General features: G+C 44.8%; 1 protein-coding gene across 6 annotated transcripts in view; it reads left to right on the plus strand.

Moving 5' to 3' along the window:
- The first annotated feature begins 7280 nt into the window (after nt 1–7280).
- The window catches only part of LOC132975405 (tetraspanin-18B-like), a 17799-nt gene continuing 3517 nt past the window's right edge, over nt 7281–21562 (plus strand). The window contains exons 1-4 of one of the 6 annotated variants that reach the window (XM_061040045.1): nt 7281–7470; nt 14514–14599; nt 19856–19951; nt 20081–20275. In XM_061040045.1, the coding sequence (XP_060896028.1) occupies nt 14597–14599; nt 19856–19951; nt 20081–20275 (294 nt within the window). In that variant the 5' untranslated portion in view covers nt 7281–7470; nt 14514–14596. The remainder of the gene's footprint in view (nt 7471–14513; nt 14600–19855; nt 19952–20080; nt 20276–21562) is intronic. The other 5 variants (XM_061040301.1, XM_061039963.1, XM_061040215.1 and 2 more) reach the window with 5 other exon arrangements.

The following is a 21562-nucleotide window of genomic DNA, read 5'->3' on the forward strand; positions in this document are numbered from 1 at the left end:
TCTGTTTGTTGTTTTCTTTGTTTCCATCGACCCATACAGACCGGATACTGGTCTCTGATACTGGTCTCTTTCTGTGTCTACAGACCGGATACTGGTCTCTTTCTGTGTCTACAGACCGGATACTGGTCTCTGATACTGGTCTCTTTCTGTGTCTACAGACCGGATACTGGTCTCTGATACTGGTCTCTTTCTGTGTCTACAGACCGGATACTGGTCTCTGATACTGGTCTCTTTCTGTGTCTACAGACCGGATACTGGTCTCTGATACTGGTCTCTTTCTGTCACTGGTCTCTTTTTGTTTTCATCCTTGAATTTCCATCCAGAATTGTTCAATAAGGGGAGGCCACATGTGACACACACCCCCACGCTACCTCCAGGACCTGCTCACTCCTCAGCCTCCCCACATACAGAAGAATTTACTTTACTTACTGATTTCTCCCTGAACAGACTCATCCTTCTTAAAGAGCCCATATTCTGCCCTTTTTGGGGTTCGTATATTTAATCTATGTTCTTACTTTTGTACGTTCACAACAGCTAAAGTCTGAAAAAAGTGTCTGTTTTCATGTACTGCTCCTCCTTGCTCCCTCTCCGCTCTGAGTCCGTCAGCTACACTCTGTTGAGCCCCCACTGTTAGACCCCACGTGGGCCAAGTCTGCTCTGATTGGTCTGCCGATCCGCTCTGTCGTTATTGGTCAGTTGCTCAGCATGCGTCTCGGAAATTTCAACATGAGCTGCGGGGCTTGCCACAACGAGCCAATGGGCTTAGATCAGTGATCTCACACTGACAATGACGTCGGACTGACAAATTTTTATGGAGGGGGGCTAGAACCGAGCGCTACATGCGGCTAATGCTACAGCTAATAGGAGGACGTAGGAGAAGCTGCGTTTCCACAGACTTTGAATTTTTGCACACAGATGTGCCTAAACATGCACAGGACACTTGGAAAACACACTAAAGAGCATACAAAACCAGAAAAAGAAGAATATGGGACCTTTAATGCTTCCATCCTCGCTTTTGTACTCGTATTCTTCTTTAGATTCAAATTAAATGAAAAATGCGTAACACACACACACACACACACACACACACACACACACAGATTCATTCTGTTTGTAGAACCACAGCGACTCTCCCACGTTTGTCCCACACACACACCTCCAACTGCTGCCTTCAGCAAAATGTTCAGAGATCTCTGCCAACACTCACATGTGGGATCCCACACACACACACACACAGGTTTGTAGCATCTTGTGCATGACATGAAGCTCATAAAGAACAACATAAATAAAAAAAATGTTGCAATAATCTAAAAATAATAAAAAAAGATAAATGAATAAATAAAGACAGAGATATAAGTTCAGATGATGATTCTGATGAAACTCGGGGGAACCTTCAGTAGTCCAAGTTCAAATCCAACATGGCTGCTACGTGCTTCAACAGTAATGTTTGAGCTGCTGTGTGCATCAGCAGCTTCGTCCTCTATTAGTGGAATTAAATCTATCACACTGATAGTATCCTGTAAGTTCTGTCTGTGGATGTGTTGTTGTGTTTTTTTGGTGGTGTAGTGTATCGTCAGGTATTAGCTAACAAATAAAGGTTCTCCTCGAGGCGGCCATGTGGCTTGTCCGACTTGTTGCCAACTCGCGACTTGAACGCGGTAAACTTGTGTGTGATGTCATTCCCGTCTTTCTCAACAGTGATGTAGAGAGTTGTTGATTTACTGACTTCCATCTTTTCTACAGTGATACTCAGGCAGGAACCACAGACTTCGTTTGTGAGACGCTGGACAGCTTCATCAAAGCTAAGTCGTCAGCTAACACTAGCTTAGTAAGCTAGGTGCATTTGTAGTCCTCTGATAATGTGATTTTATTTGGATGCTAATTAAGATTGGCTAAAACATGCGTTAACAAAATGTACTTACTGAAAACAACCAACTCCTCAAAATGTCTTGTACAACAAATAAAGACTTTTTTCATGTTGCCATGGAAACACTTGTCAATCACAGGAAGACCCGCCCTAAATCCTCCCCTGCTTTATGGTCTAAATTGGAGTTTTCACTCATCCACAAAGCTCCATGTTTGAGCAGGGAGTCAGAGTTTCAACCTTTACCACTGTTATAAATCACACACACGCGCACACACACACACACACACACACACACACACACACACACACAACTTCCTGTCTGAACAGCCAACGCTGCTCATTGTAAGGTGAAATTACATTAAGTTTGACATGATGACCTCACTGCTCTGGACTCTGTGTGGGTGTGTGTGCGCGCATGTGTGTGCATGTGTGTGAGTGTCTGTGTGTGTGTGTGTGCATGCGCATGTGTGTGCGTGTGTGTATGTGTGTGTGTGTGTGTGTGTGTGTGCGTGTGTGTGTGTGTGTGTGTGTGCGTGTGTGCGTGTCTGTGTGTATCTGTGTGTGCATGTGTGTGTGTGCGTGTGTGTGTGCGCGTGTGTGCGTGTGTGTGTGTGTGTCTGTGTGTATCTGTGTGCATCTGTGTGCATCTGTGTGCAACCTGTTTCCTGTCGTCTGTGATGAAGGACGTCTCGTGTGTGTGGTCACGATTTGCGAGGTGAACACACTCGTCTAACTGTAATGACTTCCTGAGCAGATATTTCAGATTAAAGCGTTCAAACACTCGACGACTTTAGGCCGGATTGTGGTCGGAGTCTCCCATCAACCCGGGTTCACGTGTTAAATCTACCGGTCTGCAGGCCTGAGCTCACCTGTGAGGTTTCAGGCCCTACTCCTGATTGGGGAGGGGGGCGTGGCCTGATTCAAGTCTCGTCCCTCTCTTGTCCAAATATGGACAGAGAATTAAAGTAAAGATTTGTGACGTATGAAACAAGTTTCTATTATTTGTAGATTTTTCAACACAAACACGTGTGTAGTTTCATCACGGCCTCTTAAGAACTCACATCTAATGACTTTGTTAACGCATTAACGAGGTCAAATTTTTTATTGACGGGGCTCGCTGTCGGGATGGGAGAGCTCATGGTGGCTCTGTCCGGTTTATAGCAGCAAGCTTACAAGTCTTTGCAACTACAAATATGTTTTCAGTTGATCCACCTTCGAGTCCACATGAATAAATGTCATTAATCAGGAACAAACAAATTTGTGCACACACAGCGTAAACGCCACCGTGCTGCGAGTTCTTCCTCATTTGTAGTCCGTTAAAGAAAAGAATCTGAGCTGAAACATCAAAGTGAGTGCAGTGTTTCCATCCCTCCTTCAATCACAGAGACACAAATCTGCCCCCCGCCGGTTCAAACCCCAAAGGACGACCTTCCCCTGCCTGCGCCCTTCACGCCTGCAGCTCCGCCTGAGGCCTGTCACAGTTCACACATCACACACCTGCAGACAGGTGACAGGAAAAACACGCCCCGGGTTAATGGACTGAGACAGAGCACGCTCAGAATGAACTCACCGCCACACAAGATTTCCCCATCAAAGACACGGTTTAAGTTTTCTGTCAAGGTGACGAGATGCTGCGGGAATCTGAATTTCCTCGCTGACAGACGGGATTAAAGACGTCAGAGTGAAACGCAGCTGATTGTGTTAGAAAGATAAAATAAAGATTCTGAAATGTTTCATGTCGTCTGTGAGCTCCGACGTCTCTCTTCTCTCGACACAAACAGCTGCTTCATGTAGCCACACCATCTGCTCATTCTTCTTATCAAACAAAAGTTTGTATGACACAGAGGCACATTAGAACCACAGACTGTAAATATGAATGTTTGAAGCCTGAGTGACGTCACCCGTCTGTTCCTGCAGGGGGCGCTGGAGTCCCATCGATGGCGGTCTCCATGCTGGAAATGCTGTCTCAGCCTAACTTTCGGTCAACCTAACGACAGACTGAGAGCTGGAGCTGAGGCGGGTTTTAAACCTCCTGACAAACCGTTACACCGCACCCACCTGTCAATCAGGTCAGCTACACGCCTTATTGTGAATGACTCTTATCCTTCATCAAATCAAAACTGATGAGTCATCACAACATTCACCCCCCCGTACAGTGTGTGCCGATCAGAGCTAATCAGACCTATTTGTTTTTTCGAACCAGGCTGTAAACATGTTAATCTCTGCTGTAAAAACAGGCTGTTTTGAATGGGTGTGTATGTGACTTCCTGTGCTTCTGCAGCCAGCCTCTAGTGGACACTCGAGGAACTGCATGATTTTACACTTCAGTATCGGCTTCATTTTTCAACACCGGAGGTTGCTGCTTGATTTGGACAAAAAATGAACTAAGGATGCTATCAGAATAAACACCTCTTCGGCCCTGTGGCCATGTAGCGTTTTTCGGGTAAGAAAGGCGCTGGCTGTGCGCTCGGGAGCCTGACTCACGGCAGGAGACAGACTCTAGTGGATACTGGAGGAACTGCAAGACATTAACATCTTTCAACTTCACCGCCTGCAGGAGATGACGCTGAGAAACCTCTGCTAACGTTTAACATGTTTAATTGTTAAAAAGCCTTCAGCTAAAACTGAATGATGTTGTATATTTGTCTGTATAAACCTGATAGCCTTTGTGTCCTCAGAGAAAAGGCCCCGCTCTTTAAAGCGGAGATACATCCCACTGATGTGTTGTGGTTCTCCCGCTATGAGCCCCACAGGAGGCTGCTGCATTATTGAAATATCTCCCTCCTGCTCCCTGATCGCTGCAGCTTTTCTCTAAACCGTAAATCTCTGACTGGAGCCGCAGAGAGGAGGTGAAAGCATGACAAATGTGGACCACCCATGAAGGAGGTGGAGGTGTCCCATTCGTCTGATTGTGCTGAACAGACCGGAGCTCCCAGGTGTCCGCCATGTTTTCTGCCAGATGTTTCTGTTCTGTCAGAGGGAACAGAGGTGTTTCTGTGTGTGGGATGATCCTCAGTCCCTACACACAGAAACATGAAGCTGCAGGCGTCCTCGGGAAGACCAGGCTCTGATTAATGCCGGAGCAAAAGAAGAATTTGTTATCATTCATAGACATAATAAAGCCCTGATTTACATGTTGTGTCTTACTTGTTTTAAAGGCAGAATGTGCGACATGTTCCACATAAATATATCATAAATCCAGTCCATCCTGTGTAAATGTGTCTCTAAGTCATGACTGTCTACAATGAGGGAGAAGCTCGAGTCCCGCTGGCTGTGTTGTTGTCAGAGCCGTGTTTACATGGACAGGACGGCCGGCTCCTCCCCTTGTGTTTAAAAGCTGTTTTAGTCAAGAACTAGAGAGAAGAAAAAGAACATACTGATTATTTGGATGTTAGTAAGAGTTTTTAGATCACGCTCATTCTGTGTCAATTTACATGCAATATGAAGCTACAAGCTAACTAAAGAGCGCTAACATTAGCATGCTAACACAACAATGCAGGACTGCAGCTCAAGGACAATTTTGTTCGCATCTTGCACTTAACTCCTTCTTACAAACTTGTGTGAAGAGGTGTTGGAGGTGTGTGGCTGCAGGAGGGCGGAGGCTTCGGTCTGGAGGAGGCGTGGCCAATAAGCAGTTTGTTTTGGTTTCACGCTGGCGCTGAAGGGTGACATCTACTGGATCAAAAAGTCACACATTCTTCCTTTAAGAAGCCTCACAGACGTTTTAAACTTAACCTACAATATGAAACACTTCATTGATTTAACGTGGGCCACATTAATCGTGTGTTTTTGAAGGTTTTTTGCTCTTATGATTCCATAATAAAGTGTAACACTTGTCCACAGTCCTCCTTTTCTAACCAAATATCTCCTATTTATTATTTAGGACTTGACCATGTAGCCCTCTGTACGTGGCAATCAGCCCATACCAGGAACTTTTCAGCTGTAACTACTTCTCAGCAAACAGCAGAATGCAGCGACCTTCTGCTATTACACTTCATGCTAAGCTGCGTAAAATAAACTGTGTATCGGCTTCATGAAAGCCTTTAAAAGATGGAGGACGAGGTCACCTTGCTCGGAGGCACATCATCAATTATAGTGAACGCAACATCAGAGGAAACAGCACAGAGCGGGGAGGGAGGAGTTCATGTCATGCTTTTATCTCTGCAAACATGTTTTTATTCTGTCGATGTTTCATGTGAGAGAGAGTTTCACTTTCAGCTGCTGCAGTTTCTGAGTGCTGGGAAAACTAAACAAGGTTACTAGATTTGGTGTTTCTGATGAGATACTTACGGAAGCGTATTGCATTCATGTGGGGATTTCTTTTTCCTCCTGGTTTCTTGTTATTGCGATATAAAGATCTCGTTATAATGAGAAAAGACACACATTACAAAGACAAAAAGAATGAAGTTAATGAAGTTTGCACTGTGGCAGGCAGAGAAGGGAGGAAGATCAAAAGGCAACGATGACGGTTGATGATGGTTATTGATTTGATTGTGTTTTATTTTCATCTCAGTTTAAGGCATTGGGAAATATCATCATCTTTGAGTAATACAAATGGTATTCTCATGAGCTTGTCGACTTAGCGCAGACATCTGAAGGCGTTAAAGTTGTTCAGACGGAAAGCAAAGCACAATCTGACCTACTTGACGTAACGTTATTCTTCCGGGATCAGTTAAATAGGTATGGTATGCTTCACCGATATAAAGTCATGCATCTGAATTGCATTCAAGCTGGCTATGTGGTGTCTCAAGCTACGCTTAGGCATTTACTGAAAATATTTTAACCCCATGAAAAACAACTGCGGCGCCAGAATCGCCTGCTACGGTGTTTATACTGAAATGTTGTAATGAGCTGCCACTGGTGTACTGTACACTCCCATAAACAAACCCACGCCTCCTCATCGCCACCACCCTAATGCTATGACATCTTTAGCTCGTAATAACGAGATCTTTTCTCATTATAACAAGATCTTTATCTCATAATAACAAGAAACCAGGCCAAAAAAAAATTCCCCACATGAATGCAATACGCTTCCGTAGATACTCAAACATTCACATATTTTTGATTTAAATCACTCGATTCACAAACTATTTCAACACTAAATGCAGAGGGGCCTCTAATGGAGAGCTATCAAATAGTGCAGCAACACCAGGCTAGTGAAAGAGATTGGGACTTAAATTAGGATGGGCTTTATTTTGAAGTTTTACGGTTTGTAATTACGTTTTAAACATTTAATATGCCAATAAAAACATTTATAAAATAAATTGAAATAAAGGAGCAGCCCCCAGATTTTCCTACTAGATGACACATTTCAATGTGACAGTGATAGTTTTATTCTGACACTCTGGACCGGAAACAGAGCGTATATTAGCATGTTAGCTTGACGTCTGTTTAAACTGTGACACAGAGAACAGTCGAGCGCAGACGGAGGAGTGAACAGAAGCTGCCGGGGAGAGTTACTGAAGACTGTGAGCAGTTTGTTGGATGTATCAGTTCGTCCGGAGACTTTCTGCTTCACTTTTAAGGGCAGAGTCGCGTTTGTCCGGAAGAAACTCGTGTTTGGCGGTGAGTAACAGTCGTTAATATTCAAAGACTCTGATTCAGTGAGTTTACCTTAAAATAAATAGGCACGTTACCTTAACGTCAAGTTTTGCTATAATTAAATACTTAAACTTATAAATGACTGATAATATCGAAAATGTACCGAAACTTTCCAGAAATAATCGTCGGCTCAATTTAGACGAGAGTGCGGGAGTTTGCCCGTGTAACGGTGAAAACAGTGACCGTGTTAACTGGAGACTTTCAGTCTGTGGAGTCTGTGGTTGTCATGGTTACAACAGATGTTCAAGACCGAGAGTGTAGCAACAAAATTACATCTTGTTAATGTCAAAACTAACATTAATTTATGTTTGTAACAACGACAAACCAAATACATTTTCGGCTGAAAGTCTCCATTTAACACGGTCACTCTTTAAACCGTAACACTGGTCAACGTTAAATTCATTTCTAACGGAATTAACAGATTAACTCCCAGCGACGTTAACTGGCGACTTTCAGCCGAACGAGTCTGTGGTTGTCATGGTTACAACAGATGTTGAAGACGGGAAGTGTGTTAGCAATACATCTTTGTTGAGAGTTTTTTATTGTAATGTCAAAAATACCGTTTCTTTACCTACTACGACAACCACAGACGCATTCGGCTGAAAGTCTCCAGTTCACACGGTCACTCTTTAAACCGTAACACCGGACAATGTCAACGTTAAATTCAGTTAATTTTTTAATGCAATTAACTGATAAACTGCTATTGAGGATAACATCTTTTATTTCACCTCTGAGACTTGTAAAGTAGTGTTGGACAACTGCAATATTTCTGACGTCATTAAGAGGAGCAACACACGTAAATAAAATCATATAAATCGATTTAATCCTCTAATAATTCAAATTATTATTTCATTTTTGAAATTCTGCACATCTCTTAATGACTAAATTAATGATAATAGCCACCAAATATTAATCTCATAAAGCATAAAGCAGTCCAGGGTGATATAAGAAATGAACCAGGTGAACTTTGTTGGAAGGAGAGTTAGTAACATTTTTAAAGAAAGGTTAAAGGTTAAGGTAAAGATAACGTGTTATTACACAAGAAAATCAATTCAACTAAAGTCTGTTGTCACAAGGAGCGTGTTGAGTTTCACAGTTTAATGCTTTTAATGGTGTACAAATTAAAACTGGTTTTCTTCTAATCTTTTGGGTTTTATTAACATGACGATGAGTACTGCAAGAAGTTCTACTCGCAGCTAAATTAAAGCAAGAAGCCCAAAAGTAAAGTTTTAAAGTCATGATGAGATAAAGCAGCTCAGACACAGGACAGGTGTTTCAGTGTTCCTTCTCCTTGTCCTCCTCCTGCTCCTCATCTCCCTCCTTCTTGTCCTCCTTGTCTCCCTCCTCCTCCTTCTTGTCCTCCTCCTCCTCTCCCTCCTCCTCTCCCCCCTCCTCCTCCTCCTCCTCCTTGTCTCCCTCCTCCTCCTTGTCCTCCTCCTCCTCCTCCTTGTCTCCTTCCTCCTTGTCTCCCTCCTCCTCCTCGCTCCCTCCTCCTTGTCCTCCTCCTCCTCCTTGTCTCCTTCCTCCTTGTCTCCCTCCTCCTCCTTGTCCTCCTCCTTGTCTCCTTCCTCATTGTCCTTTTTCTGCTCCTTGTCTCCCTCTTTCTTGTCCTCCTCCTTCTTGTCCTCCTTCTCCTCGCACCCCTCCTCCTCCTCCTCCTCCTCGCCCCCCTCCTCCCGAGCGTTCAGGTGGAGTCTCTGGAGGACGGAGACGTCTCCATCTGTCCCCTCTGTTCGTGTTCATGTGAGGTCTCTTTGGTCTATTTGTGGATCACAGCGGGTCTCTGACAAAAGGACTGAACAGAACCAGAGTCCCCAGGGGGGACTGAGGGGGTCTATGAGGGCCAGGCTCTGAAAATTAGAGCCCTGCAGACCTGAGACTATAGGGGTTGATGACACCAGAGTTTTAGCCCACAATTCATAGATGGGGTTCATTCAGTCCTGCTGCTGCACGCTACAGAGACTTTATCAGTCTCAGAATCAGATCAGATTTTAGGACTCCTGTAGTCTGAGCCGGGCCTAAAGGAAGCAATGTGACCACTCTTTAAGAAACCGGACCTTTTAAGTTGAACTCAGATAAACGTTGTTTTGAATTAGAGTCAAACATTTCAAATATTTCACATGAATAAGTTTAAAGAAGTAACAAAGTGTCTGTGCTCCTGTGTGTCATCTGCTGGTTTGTGTGTTGAGCTGTCAGGTTTGTTGTAATGGGAGATTCAGTGTTGATGCTTAAACCTCACAAAGAGGAAAGAGGCGGGTTTCTCTGATTGGCTGATTGAATTATCGTCTTTAACACGATGTGAACACATCACACTCACATCCTGCTGCTCTGTCAGAGGTTTCCACTTTTAACCAGATTAAGGAGCAGATGGTGGGTCAGCCTCACAGAGAGACCCCTGATCTGAACCCTGTCGCTGCACTGGGGGGCGGGGCGAGGGTGGGGGGGGGGGTCTGCTCTACTCTTTGTGGTCATGTGTTAGTCAGGCGTACAAAAGACTTCACCGTGAACATCTTCTCTGAATCTGTGTGAATCTGTCACAAAGAGCTTCACCTAAATTAGAAACAGAGGATAAAAATAAACAGGGAGTCAAAGAGGAGATGTTTTATTAGAATAAAGAGAAGAGAGAGTTTAAAGACAAGCAGGACAAACAGGAGCTTCAATGAAACATTTAGTACAGGAAGAAGGATGATTACAGATATCCTAAAGTGAAGCTGCTCCATCGTCCCTTCTGGGCCTCCGTACATGTGTGGTGGTGACTGTGTCTGCAGAGACTCTGTCCTCTGACTGGATTTTACTGTTCTGCTTTGTTCTGGTTGACTCGGGACGTTTCTTCTGGGTGGAGCTGGTGTGTTTCCTCCAGCCAATGACAGCGCAGCAGGTGAGTTTAGGAGTGGATACAATTCAGTGATTGGACGCCGTTCAAACCGGTGAATATGACGGACGTGGACGTAGCAGCAAAGAAGAAAAAATATAAGTGAGGAGAAACACCAAGTAGATAAAGCTTGTTCTAAAACGAGGGTGAACCTTGTGTTGTCTTTTACCCGTGGACTAAAGTTGATCTGCTTCCTGTTGGACACACAGGTGACAAACACCGGCCGTTAGCTTGTGCTAGTGTGCCCATAGCTTACAGTGTAGGTACAAGCAGTAAACGTACACACTACTTCCTGCAGGGGGCGGGGCTTCTGGGGGCGATGAGCCCAGGAGGAGGGGCCATGTTTGAATGTTTACAAATATTTCTACTGACTCCTCGTTAAAACATAAAGACTGATTGTTCTAATATATTAGACGTTCAGTTAGAGATCAGAAGTCCAACTGTGTCTGCTCTTTAAAATCCGACCTCAACAACTCGTCTGTTCTCAGAAGGTCAACAGCAAAATCATTTCAAGCAATGCAAAAATATTTTGAGCATCATGAAAGCTTTTTAGAGACATTTAAAAAAAATTGTGAAACGTTTCTGTGTTACACATTTCTGCGTTTAGTGAAATGATTTTGCAGTCGACCTTCAGGGCCACCGTACTGTATGTTTGCACACAGTGAGGTCACTCCAAACGCTCTCAGTCACGGTCTGTGGTTTATGAAACGCAGAGAGGAGCTGCAGCTGAAACACGGGGGCTTCATCACCAGAGCGTTTGGCACTCAGCCACTCGTACGTCCACGCTCAGCATGCAGAAGAGAGAGAGAGAGAGAAACCAGCTGACTGGATATTTCTGCACCCGCTCCGCTTTATTCTGCTAACCTGAACCAGATGTTTTCAGCTGTGATGAGGAGTCTGCTCCCTGTGTGGTCCTTGGTCACAGGAGCTGATACGAGGCTCAGTGTATCGCCACCCGGGCTGTTATGTCACTGAGTTAGGAAACTTTGACCTCTGTGGTGACAACACAGCGCAGCCTGCTGGATAAAACGTTGACTTTATATTGTCACATAAGTGCATGGACAGGTGTACCTGCTGATAAGTGGTGCTGCATCTAAGCCGACATCAGAGGCATTTTGTGAACCTCGATATCTGAACTGCTCTACCTGGATCAGTCAGGACGACTGTGGTCTTGATTTTGTGAAACTAGCAGTTTGTATGAAACCAGCATGAGCTGCATTAAGATAGGCCTCCTCCTCTTCCTCCTCTTCTTCCTCCTCCTCCTCTTCCTCCTCCCTCTCCCCTCCTCCTCTTCCTCCTCCTCCTCCTCTCCTCCTCCTCCCCCTCCTCCTCTTCCTCCTCCTCCCTATCCTCCTCCCCCTCCTCCTCTTCATCCTCCCTCTCCTCCTCCTCCTCCTCTTCCTCCTCCTCCTCCTCTTCCTCCTCCTCTTCATCCTCTCTCCCCCCTCCTCCTCTTCCTCCTCCTCCTCCTCTTCCTCCTCCTCCTCATCCTCCTTCCTCTTCTCAGTTGTTATTTGGTCTCTGGAGGTTCATGTCTCCACCTCTGTGTTCATGTTTAACTTGTATCTTTTAAGAAGTGTCCCCTGACAGCTCGGCGCTCACACAGCACAGAGAGCTGAAGTGATGGGAGTCATTTTCTTTTCATCCCACCTCCATCAGGAGTGAAGCTTTCCTTTAAGCAGTCAGAGAAGAACTGTGAGTGTAGAGCAGCTCCTGACAGCGAGGCAGAGCCAGCCTCTTATTATTCTCCTGACGCAGCTCTGACGGAGTTTAATGGCATCAGCGTCTTTTGCAAAACTTCAATCTCTTTTCTTTTTCACAATTTTTCACTGCAAACAATACAGTCGGCTGTTCAACTATCAAGATGCAGCCACCAAAAAGGTTATAATGAGGAGAAACAGGCTGCAAAATATAATCAAGACAATATAAAGACACATATAAAAGTCTTAAACAAATGCAACGACAGAAACGTGCTGCAGAAATCCAACACAAATGTATTAACATATCCAGTATCGACAATAAGAGTGCTCCAGGCCAGAAGGGGGCGCTAAGCAGAAATGGATTGATGTGAAACCGGGTTTAAGGAGAAAATATTTGCTGGTTGATTTAGGCCACTGGGAGGATGAGGTTTTAAGTCCAGTGGAGTTGGCTATGGCTGCAGCCTGCAGACCTCTCGTCTCATGCTTGATCCACTGAGCGCCCCCTACAGGCCTGGAGCACTTCTGCGGTGATGACTGGATATGCAGCGTTTATTTTGTTGCATTTCTTTTCAGTTGTACGTCTGATCGTTTATTTATTTGTTTTGGATGTGTTATAGTTTGTTTTTGAATGTCCTTGTAAATCTTTCTGTCCATGTCGGCGTGCTTCTCCGTTTTGACCACCACTTAATCGTGTCTGTTGATGCCAGGATAAACAGCAGGAGCAGTTTGTTGACTCTGCTTTGATCAGGATGGCGTTGAGTTCAGGAGCGTTTGATCGACTTGTCATTAAACACTTCAGAGATGAAAACAGTTGAGGATTAGTCAGCGCTCAGTCCGCCTGCACATGACGGGGATTCTGTGTTCTGTCAGTTTGTCTCTGAGTGAGTGAGCAGCAGAGGGAAGGTCTCGTCTCTGTGTGGGCAGAGCTGCTGTCAACAGATCTGAAGGTCGACACATCGTGAGTCACGTCCCTTCTGTATGACAGGACCACATCTTCATCTTCAGCCTGTAGCCGAACGCACAGTTACACATCAAGAAGACACACAGAGTGATCACAGATTTCGGGCCTGAAGTTCCTTCTGTTGTCAGATTGATCCGATTTGAACTCTCTGAGGATAGACTCTTTTATTTTGTAGAGATCGTAAACCTCATGTTTTGGTACCTGTAGATGTTAGGGGTGACATGACACTAGGGCTGGGAAATATATCAACTTTTTAAGCTATGTCGATGTATTTTCAAACAAGATATAGGGTAAGACAATATCGTAAATATTGATATAGTTTATGTTGCATTAAAATAATGTCACAGAGGTGCCAGGTCACCTTTTCCTCATCTCACTGATGATGACTGACTGACTGTCCCTCTTAACCCTGCTCCTCCTCTCTCTCTCTTTTATTGTATTTAAGGAACATTTTTATTTTATAATATTACTTTTTAAATTCACAAACAGGTAGTTTATTTTCAATGTGTTTTCACTGTTAATAAAATACATATCGATATATATCGAGTATCGCCATTCAGTTAATCAATATCAAGATATGAGTTTTGGTCCATATCGCCCAGCCCTACATGACACAAGTAAAAATCAAACACACTACAGGAACGGAAATAGAAAATAGTTAGCCGATTGCCCGTACCGATGTTTGTTTCATGACTTCTTACAGTGTCAGACTCCCACAATGCAACATGATCTCTAATGTTTGACATAAAAACAAGCCAGAGTTTGTCCAACAGGTGACCTCACCTGCCCAATAAAAAACCTCTTCTCTGAGTCAGTTAGCTGAGCTCGATGTCAGCGTTAAATCGATTTGGAGAAAAGATAAAGATATCATGCAAATTAAAACTCAGGAACTATCTCTGCACATAAAGCTGCTGGTCTTCTTTTAAAGTTTTATCTTTGGGCTTTTTCTGCCTTCACTTTCAGAGACTGGAGTGGATGGACACAGGTCGGATTCGAAACCCGGCTACCTGCAGCCCTGTTTTTGGTTATTTTATGATCCAAAATTCTCTGAAATAATTCGTCCCACATCAATATACGAAGGCCGAGCGGGAACACGAGTCATGAAGCAGGTTTAACAAAAGTAAGAAACAAAAGAGCTTGAAAGCCTTAAAGGGTTAATTTTCCAATTGTTACAAACAAGCCTGCAGGTTGAATCATGATTAAAAAAAAACATGAATCATGAAGTGAATCTCACAAACGCACACGGAGCATGACTTCGACAGCATGATGCATCGCTCTCATTGCATCATCGATTTCTCCATTTCTCGCCCGTTTCCTCGTTGTTTCATGTTGTTGTTTTGTTTAACAGAAAGAAAGAAACGAGCAGCAGAGCGGAGCTGTCACTCAATATAAAACATAATAAAAACCATCAAGTAAATATTTCACGTGTGACCAACATGTTTGTGTTTGAAACGTTTGACTCTGTTCTCGTCACAGGTCATCTTGTACTAAGACTTTCTCTCCTCTCTGCAGCTGAAGTGAAGCAGAACAGAGTCAGAGGACGAGCACGTCGGTTCTCCAAGTTCACCTGAAACACACTCATTAAACAGGTACATATGGTACGATACCTTCTGACACTTCTCTGTCCTCTTCTCTATCTCTTCACACTTCTTCTTCTCTGTTTGTTTAACCGCTATGAGTCAGCCTGACCAATGAGAAGGCTCGTACTCTGACAGCAGAGTGTGTTTACATCCAGGTAGAAAAAGTGGATTTATTGTGATCGCCCGACTTCCTGTAAACATGTCAGACTGACTGCAATCGTGCTAAGATACATTTCTCAAAGTCAGACTAACACGTCTACATAATGTGGTTGGAGATCCATGTGTACACCTCAATCAGACCCAAACTGGACTAGGACTTCTGGGCTTCTGAGCACGCTCCAAAGTCCCCCACGATGGGCTTTGACCACCAAGTCAGACAGAAAGAAGAAGTGGTGTTGTTGTCTGCCTTCAGATTAGTGTTGTAGTCAAGACCACACTGACTGAGACCAAGACATACAGGTGACAGGTGAATCAGCTGTGCAGCGCGTCATCAGTACCTGACGCCGCATCAGATTGGCGCTGTGAAGTGAAGAGTTCTCATCTGGTCATCTCCTGGTGTCAGGAAACAACGTGGGATGTGAGGAGACACATAAGTGAATTAAAAAAAGACCCACAGATGAAGTGGACCTCCTCCTCCTCCTCCTCCTCCTCCTCCCCCTCCTCCTCATCCTCCACATCTTCCTCCTCTTCCTCCTCATCCTCCTCATCCTCCACATCTTCCTCCTCCTCCTCTTCCGCTTTGACTTCATGTTTGTATTAAATATTTAAAGTCTGAATTTTAAACTCTATTTTGGGGCCATGACTCTTTACCCCTGTGCACAGTCAGCACTCGACATTACATCACTCTGTCCTCGAGTCAACTCGGAGAGAGACACGTCATTTTCCCCACATCACCACAGACCTGCGTGACTCAGCGCCCCACATCAGCTCAAGTTCTCATAAAGGGAGGAATCCGTCTGTCCGTCTCTTTACCCAACGTGCGTGATCGGCGTGTGTGGGTTCTCTCCACATTCTCCGGCTTCCTCCCACAGTCCAAAGACTCATTAGGTTGTGATGACTCTGAATTGCTCATTAGGTTTGATGTGAGCGTTAATATGTTTCTGTCTCTGGATGTCAGCTTCACGCCCAACGATGGCTGGAGGCGCCTCCATTGGATTGGAGGCTAACACTGCAATCACGTGGTGTCCAGAAACATCGGAGAAAAAAAGGAGGTTTCTGAGATTGACTTGGATATTTATGGTCTTTCATCAGCTTCGATCTCTTAATGTCTTGGTCTTGTCTTGGTCTCTGAGCACTCTGGTCTCAGGTATATTTTGGTCTTGACTCGAGTCAGTCACATCCTGCCTTGGTCTTGGTCTTGACTCGGTCTCTTGATCCCTAAAGGTCTTGGTCTTGGTCTTGGTCTTGACTCGGTCTCTTGATCCCTAAAGGTCTTGGTCTTGTCTCTCGGTCTCAGAGCACTCTGGTCTCAGGTATGATTTGGTCTTAAATCGAGTCGGTCACATCCTGCCTTGGTCTTGACTCGGTCTCTTGATCCCTTGCTTGGAGCACTCTGGTCTCTGGACGTCCTGGTCTTGGTTAGTTTGGTCACTATGTACTTTTACAATTAAGACGGTGTGCTGGAGTTTGTCTGCAATATTTAATAATTAAAAACAATAAATTATCTGATATCGCGTCCACGTCCAAAACCCGTCAGACAGTTTCTACCTCGACCTCCGAGCTTCACAAGAGAACCACACGAGGGAGAAATTATCTTATTTCATGCTCAAAAGTCTCAGAGATGCAAACGTGATAAAAACAGGAGGATGAAGAACCCACACACACACACACATACACACACACACACACACACACATACACACAGAGTGTGGAGGTGGTTTTAGCTCGCACTGACTGACCTCCTGCTCTGATGTTAAACAGCAGAGAGAGAGTGAGGGAGAGAGAGAGAGAGAGGAGACACAAAGGTCTCAGGGGGGTCAGAAGCAATCTCCCTTTAATTATCTAAATTCATCAAACACTCCAACGAGCCTCTCCAACATGTTCGGGTTTTATTGACTCTCACTTTGTCCTCATTAAGCTGCAGAGAAGAAGAAGAAGAAGAAGAAGAAGGAGCAGGAAGCTCTCGGGAATCTCAAGTCTGCATCTTAGCAGTGAGAGGACGGAGAAACGGATCAGAAGTCTGCTCGTTTATTTTACTGTAGAGCTGTCATGATTAGAGGAGGGGAAAATAATCAAGATTCTTATCTTTGAGATTTTGAATAGAGTCATAACTTTGATTTTTTTTAGTGTTAGCTCTTTAACTAACTCAGTCTCACAGATGACTGGATCCTGAAGTACTAACTCAAAAATTTGAATCATGAATCCAGAATCCAGAATCATTTTGAATCGAAAATTGATTCTCAATCGAATCTTGAGAGATTCCCAGACTTAGTCATGATACCAGGATGTTCAACTTCTAATATAAATCAAATAATAGAGACCTGTTTTAATACCACGACAACAAAAAGTCCTGGACCCCCAATACGAGGGATTTAAAATGACAAGCAAGCTCCTGCACACGTTCTGAATATCGCAAATGTGTTGGCAACATTTGGCTGACTAAAGATGTGAAGTTCATTTTCATTTGGTTCATTTGGATACGAATGATGATTAAATAACTCGGACTGTGACGAGATCTCGTACCTCAAGAACACGACCAGTCTAATGTTGAACTCTAAATCAGAAGATGTCCTCGCCATTTTTCAATGGTCTGTGTGTTATCTGGAGATGCTTTACTAAAGAGCATATGGGATAATATGCAGGAAGGATTTCTCCTTTGTGTTTCTCTCGTTCCTGTTGTCCGGATTTCCTTTCCGCTGAGGTAGATGTCGGAGCAGGCCGTGCATGAATGAGAACGCGGTGATTGTGGGGACGACACAGTCCGATGGCGGAGGCTGGGCGTCAGGGACGTCGGGTGGTAGTAGAGCCAGATCACCTCGCTGAAGGTTGGGGGAGCTCCGTCTACTCGAGAGCCCGGCCTCTGCTGGCAGGAGAAGAATCCTGAGCTTCTAACACACTGACGCCAGCGACAAACAGAAGGGGGGGGGGGGAGTCCATGCAACCTGAAAGACCTGAGAGCTCAGGAGCTCCCATGAGGAGATGTGGTCAGTAGCTAAGATTTACAGATAGAGCCATGCAGTAATCGCTGCACATGATCCACATATCGATAGAAATGTCTGAATTTGGGCGCAGGACTGCGGGACAAAATATTATATTCCTGCATGTCTGTGTCTCTGAATGAAGGAAAGTCCTGCATGAATTCAAAGATTAGAAATGCTCCACAGGGTGCCCGGTTGATCTTGTAGGTGTGAAATTCATCTCGGTAAGATTTCAGTCGGACTAACATGTTAACAGGGATCAATCCACTTCCTCTAACATGTCAACTCGCTGACCGTGTCTGTTCAGCGTCATTCTTTGAAGCCGGTGGTTTTTCTTCCTCCTCCTCCTCTTCTTCTTGCTCCTCCTCCTCCTCGTCCACCTCCTCTTCCTCCTTCTCCTCCTCTTCCTCCTCCTCCTCCTCCTCCTCCGTCTATATATAATATATATATAACATCTTCGTGTGTGAGCAGAGGAGTTTCTCAGGAGAGACTTTTTTAAAGGATGAAGAAGAAGAATCAAAAAGCTAAAGTCTGAGATTGAAGTGTTGGAGTTATTTCTCACCCTAAAGCAGCAGCTGTGCTCGCTCTCACTGTGTGATTGTCGAGCTTGTGGTAGAGTGTGTTTACGGCTCATCGCCGCGCTCTGTTTACAGCATTTCTTTTAATGAAGAACGCTGACGGACCCTCCACTCTGCCTGCAATTACACAGGTTTCTGACAGCAGTGCACTCTGGGTAATTGCTGCCTCTTTATGTGAGAGGTCGGGGTTGATGAAATAAGTGTGTGTGTGTGTGTGTGTGTGCACTCAGCATTATTAACACATCTCTGTCAGCACAAACACACGACATGCCAAACTGTGATAGAAAACATGTTACAGACACAATATCTGCACACACACACACGCACCCACACACACACACAATATCTGCACACACACACACACGCACACACACACAGACACAATATCTGCACACACACACACACACACACACACACGCACAGAGACACACGCACAAACACACAGAGACACACACGCACAACACACACACACACACACACACACACACACACACACAAAGACACACAGACAAACACACACACACGTCCCGATTGAACAGACGGGTTCTAAAACAAACAGATTAAATCAGTTGTAACTAAATCAGAAGATTTATAAAAACATGATGAACATTTGTGATCCAAAGCGTCTGTAGAAGTGACCTCCCCCTCCGTTATAAACACAAACCTTTCAGAGACAGACGGGTTCAAAGGGTCACTCGACTCACGAGATGATCCACGATGTTCGGTTGGCAACAAATTAACCAAGAAAGTCTTCAGCTGCATGGCCCACTCAGGTGCATTCTGGGCCTCTACCTGCTTTTCTACCTTAGTAACCTCAGGTTGTTTCCCAAACAGCAAAGAAAAATACGAGAATAAAGATGCAAAAATAAATCCAAATATCATCAATCATTTAATCTTAAGAATACTTATTATTAGTCGACTAAATGCTCGACTGACCTCTAAAAACAAATCTGTGGCGCTGATCGTACGGGTCAGAGAATCTTCTCTCAGCTGTGTTTGTGATGACGGCTCAGTGTGACAGGTGGCTGAATGTTCCTTTCACTGGTAAACACCATCAGGACCGCAAAGTGCACAGTTGGTCCTCATCACACCCCCGCTGATTGCCCCCCGACACACACACACCCACACACACACACATCAACATGTCGACGCCGTCAGCTGATCCTCAGAGAGACAGACTGTCAGAGTCACGTCCTCACAGACTCTCTAAGCGTCTGTGACGACGTGTCAGAGAGGAGCGGCGTTCATCAGCACACTCAGGAGTCTGTCATCGTTTACATCCCTGCACGTTTATGATCATCTGACGGTCAAATGTTTGCTTCATAGTAAGACTGATTATTAAGAATGGACGGAGCGTTAAATTCCCTGAGAGTGAAGCCAGAACGTGTAGAATATGAAGTTTGTGTACAAAAGGTACAACACTGAATATTTACTCTAGAAATAATCTCTAATGTTTTCTCTCTCTGTGTGTGTGTGTGTGTGTGTGTGTCTGTGTGTGTGTGTGTGTGTGTGTGTGTGTGTGTGTGTGTGTGTGTGTGTGTGTGTGTGTGTGTTCACAGGGTCAGGGGGAGGTGTCAGCTGGAGGATTAGTGATGGAGGGCGATTGCCTCGGCTGTATGAAGTACCTCATGTTCATCTTTAACTTCTTCATCTTCGTGAGTTCTTTTTCCCGCCGCTCGCCTTTTTATTCACGTCACGATGAGATCAAAGATTTCTTTATTATTTAACTGTTGTTAAAGAAGGACGCACAACTCAGTCTGAAGTGTTAACCCTCTGTGTGCCAGCTGGGGGGCTCCTTCCTGCTCGGCGTTGGCGTCTGGGTGCTGGTGGACCCGATGGGCTTCAGGGAGATCGTGGCGGCGAACCCGCTGCTCTTCACGGGCGTCTACGTCATCCTGGCGATGGGCGGCATGCTGTTCCTGCTCGGCTTCCTGGGCTGCTGCGGCGCCATCAGGGAGAACAAATGTCTGCTGCTCTTTGTGAGTCTGAAATAAATCTGTGTTAATGAGAGAAACAGGACACTGATTGATACCGCCGTGCTGAATCTACGCCGCCGTGAGTGCTACATACTCATGCGTTGGTGTGTCTGTGCAGCTCTGCAGGACGGGAGCTAATGTTAGCTAGCAGGCTAGCGCTAACAGTACTCATCAAATGTCTTTCTGTTTGAAATATAAATTAGCAATAAGGATCTATAACAGGGTCATGAGCTGTTCCTCACATTTGCTCTCAAACTGCATTTTAGACCAATCAGTGTGAACTACTCGTGCAGGAGGAGGTTTAGAAAACATGTCTGAGAGCTCCTCTGTGAAACAGTCCTCATGTTCCTCAAGCGCCTCTCCACTGACTCCTCCTCTAAATCTGAATCATACTCGGGTGTGCAGCAGGCCGAGGGAGGAGGGAGACAACAAAGTCCAAAACTAAAACTAAAGAGTCCTAAAGCGGGAATAAAGAGTATTATTATCATGTTAAAGTATTAAAGTGGTGAGGTGCCGGATAGCCGAGTGGTTATGTTGCTTGTCCCGTGTACGGAGGCTATAGTCCTCGTCACAGTGGCCGAGGGTTCGAGTCCGACTTCTGCCCTTTGCGGCCTGTCTTCCCCCGCTCTCTCTTCTCCCAACACTTCCTGTCTGGTTTAACCCTCACCTCACCCTGCTCCCCTCAGGACGGAGGTACAGAGCTATGAGGAGCAGAGGCTCGCCTCGGGAGGAGCCTGATCCCTGCGGTTATAACGGCCCTAAACAAAAGGCCTCGCTGAACATGCCAGAGTGGGAACTCTTGACTTTTTGTCTATCTCTGTTTGTGGTATACTCTGTTTTCTGTGTATGTATGTTGTGGGACTTGTCTGTTTGGACAGTAACGGCGCTGTGGAAAAGAATTTTCCCTTGGGGACGATAAAGTCTAAACATGACCGAGACCTACAAAAAGGACTGATCTCGAGTCCTACAACACTAGACAAGCCTCCTCTGCTTGTTAGTTCACAATATCAGCACAGGTTAAGGACGCCCTCTAGGGGACGGGACAGGTAATGGTGCACATTAACCCTCAGGCATCAGTTTAATTTACTACCCTTTTAAGACTTTTTGGTTTGGTTTGGACATTGGAGGGCGAAGATGTCCAATTTACAAAAACTGCTATAAAAATAGAACAGATTCATATTTTAAACAAGTGTTTAAGAGATTTATGCAAAAAACAGTAGAAAAAGTGATGCATGAGGGTTAAGCTAAACATTTACAGTCAGATTCTTGCTTTCATTATGCAGATTATCA

Source organism: Labrus mixtus, chromosome 1, assembly GCF_963584025.1.
Source record: "Labrus mixtus chromosome 1, fLabMix1.1, whole genome shotgun sequence".
Lineage (NCBI taxonomy): Eukaryota > Metazoa > Chordata > Actinopteri > Labriformes > Labridae > Labrus > Labrus mixtus.